Consider the following 12,805-nt stretch of genomic DNA (forward strand, 5'->3'; position numbering starts at 1 on the left):
ATAGAAGAATGCAGTGAGCATAATAAAGGGACAGACATACGGCAGTAACTTGCAACTCGGCAAAAAACTTTGCATCAATTAGGCCATGTTTGTGGGAATCAAAACCAGGCAGGGATATACTTCATCTCTCAACCAAATATCCCTTTCTCTCCTGGTTGCCTAAATCATTTTCAGCTTAATTGTCATTTCATATCCGTCCTCAAAAGTACTGAATTTTATGTAGAATTTCTGCCAAAACAATCATTCACTAAGAATATGTTGCAGGGAGGATTTTTTGGCCAGGGAATTCCTTGGAACTGCTCCCACTCAGCTAGTATCCTTTTGCCTGAAGTTGAATCAGAAATCCTGTTTATCTGTGTAAATGGGGCTTCTGTCACACTCATGGCGGAGCTGTGACAGCTCCAAGGAATTTCCTGGCCTGGCCTCCATTTGAAGTGGAGTGATGTAGATTTTGCAGAATGAAACACTTTGGGTACTCTGTATCAGTATCAAGCACTCACAGGTCAGCTAATAGCCAGGTTACATGGAAAGTAAAGCTCCCTCTGTGCTGTAACCAACAATGTGTTCCCCCACAACCTCAGAAGAACACCCTCTGACCACACTAAAGTCTTGTTATGATTCGTCATCTCAGCCATCAGGTGGCTTTGGAGTAAACATGTCAATTTAACAAGAATTGGGGGCAGCAGACTTGTGCCCAACAGGAACAGAATCTGTACTGCCTACACTTACTGGAAACATGGACTGCAGGAGAAGGGGAACAAAGGAGGGAGAAAGAAAGGTGGAGGGGAAACTAAAAGAGAAAGATCTTATTCCTGGATTCCAATCCAAGTCTCAGATGCAAAAAGATATTTGGTTGCTCAACTCTGTATCCGAAGGAATATTTTATGATTGCTTAAATTATATTTTGCCAAGTTTGGTGAAAAATGCAAATTCAGTTCTGAAGAAGATTCACCTACACGATGTAATCTGGGCAACAAAGCAATCCTTGATTTTTTTTTTGCCATAAATGATAGTTGGAATCAGATCGGCAGGCATTTTTACGTGTGCTGCATCTGTATTTCAAGCCACTGGAGAGCACCATCTTTGCACCAGCTCCCTGAGTTTAGATCACTCAATGCAGGTCATGTTTTTCAGCTCAGATCCATGTTTTTGTTGTTTCAGTGATAAGGGAGTTGGCTTTAGAAATGTAAACACGGGGAGCTGACACACTGATTCTGGTCTCCCATGACCAAACTGCAGAAGCATAAAATGTAAAAGCATTTCCTGTCTCTGGGACTAAGTTACACCAGCACCGGTGCGGTTTTCAATCCGGTTACAGTCCAATTAAGTGACACAACATGTTCTGTGATAATGGGAATCAGTTAATGCTTTGCAGCAATTGAAACACTGTTCTAAATTCAGTGGGGAAGCTATCGAAAATGAGACCATCTTGAAGAGGAAGGTGAACACATTCAGAGTTGCACCTTGACTGCAGTAAACTACAATTGGTCCACACAAATGCAAATGCTTGAAAAGGTTCCAGATGGTCAATCGGATTCTGTTCTTTTAAACTTGTGAATTTTGATTTTTCTGTTTACACTAAAATGGAACCAGTACTTGGGTGCCAGTGGGTACACAGAAAGCTTAATATCCCATGTACAGAATTGGCAATGTAACTTGGACCTCCAAGATCCTGCATCATTCTGAAGATCAAAACCTGGAGCACAAAAATGTACTTCAAGTCGACTAGAATCCAAAAGAGAATAATTTAGCAAAACTGCACAATGATTAACCATGGCGTCTTTGCGCTCTGGTCTTGAAATTGTGCTCAGAGTACAAATGGATAATACTCTCTTATTAAATTCCTATCTACTAAGCATTTCAAATGGATAATTAAAATCTTTGCTAATCCAAGAGAGATAGGAGTTTAAGACGAGTGTATTCAGCATTGTATTGTTATCCAACAACACTAATCTCAAAGTCTCTCAAATCTATCAATCGAGGCTGTTTGGAATCAGCATGGAGCCTTCGAAGCAAAATGAACTAATGACTTATCTATAACAGTCCTCTTGTAACGGGGCTTTACAATCCTTGTTTGAGTGTGATCTGGTCCACATATAGTGAAAAACCAACATCCATCAAAACAGTTTAAGCTCATGCATTATGCTAGATATAGTTAAAGAGACAGTATCCTTTATAATTTTAATCAGTTCAAAAGTTAAATCTTCTTTGCATTTCTTACTAAAATATAGAATTTACTTGTTTCATGGCAAAACTTTCCCATGTTTCACACCCTTTTGCATTTTCTCTGCCTTGTTCTCTTTTTTTTGTTAAAATATATTTCTGTTCATACTATGATCACTGATGACATTATTAAGGGATGGTTGTCTGAAAATAATGGCCTGAGCCTAAATGTGAGAGAAATAGAGAGAGATGCTTTTATTAATGAATCACTCAATTTGCTCCAGAAGTTCAGGTCAATGATTCTGTTAATTCATCTCCTGCTCAAACACTAGGTTTGGTGACATTCCCGTATGAGTTCTGTCCTGTCACAAACAGCAAACAATTTTGCTGTTTTTGGACTGAACTGTACAGCATATCAACAATGTCATCAGGGTTTGCTGATCAAACAAAAATATATAAAAATGAGAAAAGCGTAGAGAAATAAAAAGAATGTTAGTGGGAAATGTCTTCACTGGAGATTATTTTGACAAACCTTTGCCCATTTATTGATGGAGAACGTAAAAGCAATGCCAGAGTTACAGTGGAATCCAGAATTCATCCACTAACTTCCACCTAATAACACAAAGTTTTGCCCAAACTGTTGTGTCCCCCTTTTGAAGCAGATAACTCTGTAAAACAAATTGTTTTTGTAACAGATGCACGTGATAGCAAACAACTTTCTGACAGATGTACTGCTACAGCAGCTTCTCAATGCTCCTTAAAAAAAACATTCATATTCAATTTCATGGAATGTGATGAATTTCAGAGAGGTCTAAAGTAACCAGTTACATTGGTCAAGTTAGAGGCTGGCTGCTGCTTGGGGAGATGGTATACCAGTAATATCAGCAGATGAATAGCCCAGAAATTCCAAACTAATGTTCTGGGGACATGGGTTCAAATCCCTCTACGGCAGGTGATGAAATTTGAATTCAATTTAAAACAAGTATCTGAAATGGCGACCATGTATAAACTGTCAATTTTTGTAAAAACCCTTCTGGTTCACTAATGTCCTTCAGGGAAGGAAAGTGCTATCCTTACCTGGTCTGATTTACATGTGGCTCCAGACCCACAGCAATGTAGTTGGCTCTTAAAATGTACTCTGGGCAATCAGGGATGGGCAACAAATGCTGCCCCAGCCAGTGACACCCACATTCCCATGGACAAAAAGGAACATATTTTGAAACAATCTTACAATTGGGGACAGATTAAATGATCGGTGTTAGCACAATCATTTGTTAGCAAAGCATATTAAAAATTGACATGGCACTCCATTTATAGAACAGCCCTGCTTTTGCAAACAGGTACTGTAAAATAAATAAGACATAAATGGTACTGAAAATGTGTTGCTGGAAAAGTGCAGCAGGTCAGGCAGCATCCAAGGAACAGGAGAATCGACGTTTCGGGCAGAAGCCCTTCCTCATGCCCGAAACGTCGATTCTCCTGTTCCTTGGATGCTGCCTGACCTGCTGCGCTTTTCCAGCAACACATTTTCAGCTCTGATCTCCAGCATCTGCAGTCCTCACTTTCTCCTCGAAGACATAAATGGTAGGCAATATCACCTCCCAAACAATCTCATGGCAAAATTTGACTGGGTTGCAGTCTTGCCTGCTATCAGTGCCAACAGTTTCACAGCCTCAGTCAGGATGAACCCTGCCCATCCACCATTCCCAACTTCCCACTCCTGCAACATTTAGCAAGGTCTGGGCCAGAAATATAAAAGCACAAAAATGCAATTTGAGAATAACTGCCTGTCCACAGCTCTCCAATGTAAATGAGGCATAAACAGGCAATGGAATTAGTAAAGACCACAATGTTAAAAATTGGCATTTTGAAGCAGATCAGGTCTGTCCCTAAACAGCACAAATGAAAAGGATACTGTCTGTTTAGGACCTTCTGTTAACACAAAGCTTTATCTGGGTACAAGCAACTCTTCATGCTCCATGCATTAGCCATAAAGCTTCGATACGGCTGTGTTGGCATGCTAGTTCTACAGATATAGACCTGAAGGTACATGTGCTCACTGGATGGGAGGGGAGGGGGGTGGACTAGGAAGAGACAGAGAAGTGGGGAGTTAAATGCTGGTTGCAGGATCTCAGAAAATGCCTTAGAATGTAATAAGTATTAAATCCAACTGGATGTCCTTTTTCCACCCAAGCATTTTGAAATATGTTGTTTTAAGACCTGGATTATCACAAGAAGAAATGGGACACAATGACTAATCACAGTTGGAGTGAAATTGCAGTGTGCAACATTAATATATTTAGCAATCTTGCATTCTGAGTGGGGAGCCACACTCAGTGGGAATACAATCAGAGTTAGGGTTACAGCAACGGCACATTGATTTCCTTAACTGGGTTTCATTTGAGCATGGCTCTTTGGGAGTACAAAACCATCAAATTTCTCCTTTGGTGAATCCCTTAACAAATGCACTGTACATTAATGTGTCAAGATGTCATCTGTATCTCATTACATGCAATTGGGCTTTTGTTTCACTTTCATTTCCAATGTGTTCCTCCAAAGGGTTCACCATAAAAACAACTTGGCCCACTGCTCATTCAGACAATCTACAAAATCCACTAAGGAGAGAGAGGGAGAGTTGGTCAACACAGACAGTCCAAGTTATTTCTAAATTCTCATGGGCCTGTCATGAGGGTTAGTGCATACAAATATAAATTAAGCAGTGGATTAGAGATCAGTGAAGGCACTGCTTTTGGGTGGAAAAGGGTTCGGGTGTCGAGAGATTATTCATCCTAAGTCATTTTCAGAAGGGGTTTTGTTTTAGAAACAGGTTCCCAATTGAACACGCTTACTAATAGGTAACAATTTGGACTTTGGAGAAGTGCATGTAGGTTCTATTGCACAAACCAAGTTCCATTCCTAAGTGGCATCTTCTGTTGGGAAGGGCGGCATACATAAATGCAGAGAGGTTAGACCGCCATGCCTAAACTGATCTACTTATTGACTTCCTTACACTGTCATCAGTAGCTGCCTTATCTATTATCACCTCAGGCAGTAGGCGTCCACCAGACAGGGTAGCTCCTGGGCCACCGATTAGTGAGACCACACCATTGCAGTCCACTGTGCTGTTCCTTTTCACATTGACTGGAAGGACGGGAAACATTTTTGACGACTTGCTGGGTTGACTGTAGCCACTGTAGCTATTCCTCCTGTTGGGTTCCCTGTTCGGAACAAACAAAGAATTCTTCCGGTTGCCATCTGTCTCTTCCACCGTGCTGTGCTCATCGTCAGCAAATTCTGTTTCTGAACCGGGTTCTTTCCGATCTCTAATACTGAAAATGCTGCTTTTGCTGTCGAACCGCGTTAGGTTCGGAGACCCCAAGATGCTCAGCTGAGACTGCAACAAAAAAAAATACACATTTTAATATTGGCACAATAATAAATTTGACTCAAAAATATTGGACACACTTATTAAGATCTCATAGAAACCTAAAGAATTCCATCAGGACTAGACCGGGTAAATGCAGGAAGGATGTTCCCGATGACCGGGGAGTCCAGAACCAGGGGGTCACAGTCTAAGGATCTGGGGTTGGTCATTTGCGACTGAGATGAGGAGAAATGTCTTCACCCAGAGTGTGGGAGCCTGTGGAATTCTCTGTCACAGAAAGTGGTTGAGGACAAAATATTTAATATTTTCAAGAAGGAGTTAGATATATGTTCTTCGGCTAAAAGGATCAAAATACATGGGAAGAATGTAGAAACAGGTACTGAGTTGGATGATCAGCCATGATCAGATTGGATGGTGGAGCTGACTCAATGGGTTGGATGGCCCATTTCTGCTCTTGCGACTTATGGATCTGTCACTTGTTCAGTCGTGGGCAGATGACGTCCTTTAATGACTCTGAGGGCAATATTCATTGAAGAGTATCAAGAAGCTCTGAATTAGCACTCAGCAAATGTTTCATTTGAAAAATCTAATTAATACAAGGTTGTTCAAAAATCCCAACTTGTGTGTGTAGTCACTGTAACGAGATCAGCCAGGTGGACCCCTCAGAATATGAGTTCCCTGATCCGGGCTGTTCATCTGATCCAGTCAGGGAATCCTGGCTGACAGATATAAACAGGAGTGTCAGACATCCTGCTCACTCTGAGAGCTGGATCAGTGTCAAGGGCTTTCCACATGTAAGTAAAGGGTGATGGGATACTGGCCTGTGTGGAGTTATTTCAGTAGCAACAAAAGAGCAGCATGTTCCTGAAGAAATATGCTCGTAACATTCGTCCTTGAGTTGGGGTAGGCATTTCTGGCCTCATGTCACTATTTAGGAAGCTTGACTCATTTGATCCTGCTGTCAAAGACTGGGTCCAGTATGTGGAAAGAATGCATTAATTTTTCCGTTCAAATGACATTGGGGCAGATGAAAAGCAATGAGTAATTCTCCTGACAGTTTGTGGATCCACAATTTTTTAGGTTATTAGGAACCTAATGTTTCCTGAGATATCAGATACGAAAACCTTTAGGAATCCTGAGCTTCGAGGGGAAAGTGAGGACTGCAGATGCTGGAGATCAGAGCTGAAAATGTGTTGCTGGAAAAGCGCAGCAGGTCAGGCAGCATCCAAGGTGCAGGAGAATCGACGTTTCGGGCATAAGCCCTTCTTCAGGAATGAGGAAAGTGTGTCCAGCAGGCTAAGATAAAAGGTAGGGAGGAGGGACTTGGGGGAGGGGTGTTGGAAATGCGATAGGTGGAAGGAGGTTAAGGTAAGGGTGATAGGCCGGAGTGGGGTGGAGGTGGAGAGGTCAGGAAGAAGATTGCAGGTTAGGAAGGTGGTGCTGAGTTCGAGGGATTTGACTGAGACAAGGTGGGGGAAGGGGAAATGAGGAAACTGGAGAAATCCAAGTTCATCCCTTGTGGTTGGAGGGTTCCTAGGCGGAAGTTGAGGCGCTCTTCCTCCAACCGTCGTGTTGCTATGGTCTGGTGATGGAGGAGTCCAAGGACCTGCATGTCCTTGGTGGAGTGGGAGGGGGAGTTGAAGTGTTGAGCCACAGGATGGTTGGCTTGGTTGGTCCGGGTGTCCCAGAGGTGCTCTCTGAAACGTTCCGCAAGTAGGCGGCACGTCTCCCCAGTATAGAGGAGGCCACATCGGGTTCAAATGAGCATCCTCTAATTCTGAGATACTATCTGTTTTATTCAGCAATTCAAGAAACAAGGGAATCCGTATCGGGATTTTTGACTAGGTTAAGACCAATGGCATAGGCATGTGAGTTTGGTTTAACCCTTAATGAGATGCTGAGACACTATTTGGTATGTGAGATTGATGATGTAACCATGTAAAAGCACCGACTAGCTGAAGCCCAACTGGACTTCAAACAGACACTACAACTGGCTTTATCACTGGAAAATGCAGCAAGTCAAGCATATGAGCTGCAGGGTAATTCTGATGAAATAGACCCTTGCCAGGCTGACTGAATTTGGGGAATACCACTTGAGTGAAGGCAAATGCAGACACTCACTCAAGACATATTCTGAACAGAGGGACCCTAGGTCAGCCCACAGCAAAATCCCAAAACAAAGCCAAGCCTCGGCCAAGCAGTTAAAATTTTCTTCAGGATCTGGGGCAGCAAGCTCTTGTAGTGCTTCCAGTATGCAGACAAAAGAAACCTACCATACCCAAATTGGGGAAGAGAACCCATAGGCCAGTATCCAGGAGTGTACATACCCTGGAAAATCCACCAACATCTGATACGGAATAGTTACATTGCCTAACAAGATCCAAATCAGAACCAGTCTCTTATGAGAAGCAGCTGGTTCAGTTACCATTGATTGTAGTAAAAGGTTCAGGTCAAAGCTTGATGGGGTGAAATTGGTTAAGAAAGATTCACCTTGATTAGCTCAATATTTTTCGATTAGAAAATGGCTGCTTGAGTGAAATCCTAATTGAATACACAAAGGTCTTTCAGGAAAGTTTTTCAGGAAGGTCTAGGGACTATTAAATGAGCCAAGGCCACCTTGCATGTTGACTAGGAGGCAATTCCACGATTCTGTGAGATCCACCCAGTGCCAATTGCCTTATGGGCAAAAGTAGAGGCAGAAATCAGGAGGCTGGAAAGGGAAGGAATCGTCAAACCAGTCCAGGTTATGGAATGGGCAGCACCGGTCGTACTGATTGTGAAGCCTGGGAGGTCGGTTCCCCTTTGTGAGGATTTTATACAAACAGTAAACCGTTTTTCACACCTGGATTAATACCCAATCCCTCACACAGAGGGTTTATATGCAAAGATAGCTGGAGGATTGTCCTTCACGAGGCTGGACATGAGCTATGCATACTTGCAATTACAGTTAGATAAGGATTCCCAGAAGTATGCTACAATTAATACCCAAAAGGGTTTGTACCAATAAACGAGACTGCCATTTGGGTATCGTCAGCCTGTGCCATTATGCAGCGGATAATAGAGAACATTTTACAAGGTCTACCCCCAGGTTACCATTTAGCTAAATGATGTGCTAATAACAAGGAAGACCAATAAGGAGCAGTTGGACATAGCTCTTTGACGTTTCTCCCAGGTGGGCGTATGCCTTAGAAGGGTAAAATGTGCGTTCAGGCACTTCAAGTGGCCTACTTGGGCTACAGAGTCGACAAGACTGGGTTACACCTGTTGGAAGATACAGTGAGGGCGGTCAAATGTGCCTCAGCTCCCACATTGGGACCGGAGCTGAGGACTTTCCTTGGACTGGTGAATTTTTACAGAAAGTTCATACATAACCTGGCCTCCATCCATCTGCTAACTTTTAAAAAGGGGTCAGCCTTGGAAAGGATCCATTGGCCATGCCAAAATTTTCAGGGAAGTGAAGAAACCTCTATCATCCTCTAAGGTGTTGACACACTATGATCCTCAGTGAGATCTGGTGTTGACATGCGATGTCTCCCTGCACGGCATCAGGGTAGTATTAGCTCACAGGTGGCCCAATGGAGAGGAACGCTCAATAGCGTATGCATCCAGGACTTTGGCTTTTGCAGAGTGTAAAATACACCCAGACAGAGAAGGAAGGTTTGGCGGTCATATTTGGAGTCAGCAAGTTCCACCAATACCTTTACGGACATAAATCTGTAACTATAACGGACCACAAACCCCTGCTAGGTCTACGTAAAGAGGACCAAGGCAGTGCCGCCCATAGCTTCAGCTTTAATTCAGCAGCGGGCTCTCGTTCTCCATGCGTACAATTACATGTTGGAACACTGTCCGGGAGGCCAAGTAGCAAATGCAGATGCATTGAGGTGCCTCCCACTGGCAGATACACCACCGGTGCTACCACCACTGGAAGAGTCTGTAATGGCTTTAAATTTTCTGGACACACTTCCAGTCACAGCTGACAATATCAGACTTTGGACGCATAAAGATCCAGTCCTGGCAAAACTGAAACAGCTGGTGGGGATGGGGGAAACCAAAGGGCCATCACAGCCAGAAGTGAAACCTCTCTGGACCCAGAGAGACCAGACCACAATAGAGGGTGGCATATTATTATGGGGAGCAAGAGTGATTGTCCTGAGCAAAGGTCGCTGCCAGACACTGACTGAACTCCACCCCAGGGTCATCCAGGGGATCCAACATGAAGATGTTGGTGAGAAGTTCTGTCTGGTGGCCAGGATTGGATGCAGACTGTGTTGGTCGGGCAGTGCCCAGAGTGCCATCAAGGACAAAGATTACACCAATCACTTATCCACATTTGTGGGAATGGCCAGATAAACTCTGGGCTCAGTTACACACCATTTATGCAGGTCCTTTCACAGGCTCAATGTTCTTAGTTATTGTGGATGCAACTCAAAATGGCTGGACATACAAAGGGCCGATTTGTCGAACAAGGGGACAATGATAGAAAAACTGCATACAATTTTTGCAAAACATGGACTCCCGGAAGTGTTGATCGAAGATAACGGGCCACCGTTTACCAGTAGGGAATTTGAGTATTTCCTAAAGTCAAATGGTATTCATTATAAAAGGGCAGCTCCATACCATCCATCATCCAATAGTCTAACAGAAAGAGCAGTCCAAACTTTGAAGGCAGGCTGAAAGAAACAGCCTACAGCTTCACTTGATGCCAACTTGTCCTGGTTTCCTCTTGATTGTAGGATCACCCATCATGCAAGTACAGGGATAGTTCCAGCAAAGTTGCTAATGGGGAGAAGACTCAGCACCAGGTTAAATCTGATCTTCCTGGACCTGGGGGATGGGAGTGGTGAAATGGCATGAAGAACACTGATGCGAGACCCAAGATTCTGCTAAATGAGAGAGACAGTTTACTTCATGGAATGAAGTTTGGTGGAGCAGCCATGGGAATGGCCCTGCATGGGTAAGAGGCATGGTTGTATGAGGTCAGGTCTCGTGATATATAACGTTCGGGTAGGTGCGATAGTCCTGAACAAGAATGTGGGCCATATAAAAGCTGCAAACTTGCAAAATGGGCAGGAGCAAAACAGGCCCGGCTACGCAATGGGCTTTCTGACTGTTCTAGAACCCATGGGTTCTCCCTCTCCGTCAAGCATTGAAGATACCTCAGAATCTGAAATGGACATGGTGGACGTCACTGCCTTGATGCCTTTGCTGCCTGAAGAGGAGAATTAATTTCTTCCGAGACACTCCGGGTGCAAGAGATGAGCTGCTTTTTGTTACACAACGCTCATATCAGAGGCAGAGTCAGGGGAACCTGACCCGCTGCTAAAAAGCCACAGGAGGGGTTATAAGAAAAAGAACCAGCCTATGTCCTTGGACTCAGAGGGGGAGGGATGTAGTAATCGCAATGAGATCAGCCAGGTGGACCTCATACATTATGAATACCCTGATTGGGGCTGTTAATCTGGTCCAATCAGATAGCCATGGCTGACAGATAGAAACAGGAGGGCTGCCTGCCCCTCTTCCGCGGTTACGTTAGAGCCCGGGTGTCCTTGGAGAAGGAGCACGCGGTGTCGACCAACACCCTGGAGTTGTTCAGGGAGAGGTGGGCGCCGCAGGGAGTGGAGTGCATCATTTCTCCCTCCAACTCTATTTTGATTTCGTCCCTACCCTCCCCTTCACTGTTTTTGATCACACAGCACTGCCCTTTGATGTGAAGGGCAGTGTTTGTCACTGGCCACCCGGGTGTTTTCCTATCTTCCTGGTGGTGGAATTTGAATAAAGATTTGTGCACTTTGTGTCTTTCACTCTGTCTCACACCTGCACACACACACCATGGGTGCTGGGGGAAAAATAAGCACTACCGCACTTAGGTGGTAGTGTGGGGGTTAAAAAAAGAAAGAAAAAAGAAAAAAAAAGAGTAAAATAAAAGAAAAAAAAGAAAAAAAAGAGAAACAGGAGGGTTGTCGGAAGGTGGGAGGGATGGGGGCTGGCTGGGTCTGTATTGTCTGCACTTTTGTATGTAACAGTATTGTCTAATGTACAAATGTTGTTGTCACTGTCTTGTCCTATGTGGAACTGGGATTTGAGGTTTGTCCTCCTCTCCCTGTAAAATGGTTGAACAGTAGGGTTTGGGGCCTAGCTTAGCTGCTCCTCTCCCTTGTAAAATTTCTGTCCCTTGTGTACAGCTGTAAATGTTTTTTGTAAACTGTTTTGTAATTTATTTAATAAAATAAAATAAACAGGAGATTCAAAAAAAAAGAAACAGGAGGGTCCGAGGTTCTGTTCACTCGGAGAGCTGGATCAGTGTCATATGTAGATATCCACATGTAAAGAAAGGGTGACAGGATACTGGCCTCTTGTGGAATTATTTCAGTACGGTGTTATTCACAGATTTAAAAAAAGCTTCTGATAATAACATTTAGCAAAGCAATTATCTATAGATTACAAACCTTGAAATTAAGCTGTGCATTTGCATGGAATTGCTTTCTCCACTGTTTCAAGTATGCTTAAAACAAACAGATTAACTCCTCTTAAAATAGTTGGATTTCAAACAACATTCAGTCATTGTTTTAATAATACTCGCAAGTTCAATGGACCAATTGGCCATCAACTGTACTTTATGATTTGGATTGCTTAATTTCAAGGTAAGGTTGCCCATTATAATTTAATCATTGAGAGTCCTGAAACAGGTTTGCATTTTATAAAACACAACATAGAGCAGCAAAATAATTTCATTTGATTTTGATTAATGTCCTGGAACAATAGCCAGAGATGTCTTGCTGCACAATGCAATATTTTCCTAATAGAGGTGAACATGCAGCCTGTCCCCAAGTTTCAGTTAATACCAGTTGTTTCCAATTATGGATGAAGGAGTCACTGTGCAAAATGGCATAGCTTCAGCTTCCTGCAACAGTTCAGTTGAGATTAGGAAGTCACAGTAAACAGAGCCCTCACACTACAATAATGCACTGGAGCACTAATGTGTTTTGACACCAGCCCCTTGAAGTCTGGTATTTTGCTTTGTTGCAGTTTAACTCACATATGAGGAGATACCTTCCGCTGACCAATGGGGAGGTAGAATAAGTTACTTCGAAATGCATTGACTTCCAATAATGTCACAGGTTCCAGCTCCCCAGAGGGTGTGACTGCATACTAACTCTAGTCCTGAGGACTGAGTTGCTGGCTTTGAGGGCTGAGACTCCCCAAAGCCTGTTAACCATTTAAAAGACAAAAGTTAGGAAGGTGATAAACACAGTG

General features: G+C 43.3%; 1 protein-coding gene across 8 annotated transcripts in view; it reads right to left on the reverse strand.

Moving 5' to 3' along the window:
- LOC122543258 (sodium channel protein type 8 subunit alpha-like) overlaps positions 1-12,805 on the reverse strand; it is a 418,530-nt gene that overhangs the window by 253,860 nt on the left and 151,865 nt on the right. For 4 of the 8 annotated variants that reach the window (XM_087985565.1, XM_087985569.1, XM_087985564.1 and 1 more), the window contains exon 13: positions 5,174-5,557. In XM_087985565.1, the coding sequence (XP_087841691.1) occupies positions 5,174-5,557 (384 nt within the window). The remainder of the gene's footprint in view (positions 1-5,173; positions 5,558-12,805) is intronic. The other 4 variants (XM_087985570.1, XM_087985567.1, XM_087985571.1 and 1 more) reach the window with 1 other exon arrangement.

Source organism: Chiloscyllium plagiosum, unplaced genomic scaffold, assembly GCF_037043375.1.
Source record: "Chiloscyllium plagiosum isolate Xiang-an unplaced genomic scaffold, Cpla_swu_hap1 HiC_scaffold_53X, whole genome shotgun sequence".
NCBI classification, from domain to species: Eukaryota; Metazoa; Chordata; class Chondrichthyes; order Orectolobiformes; family Hemiscylliidae; genus Chiloscyllium; species Chiloscyllium plagiosum.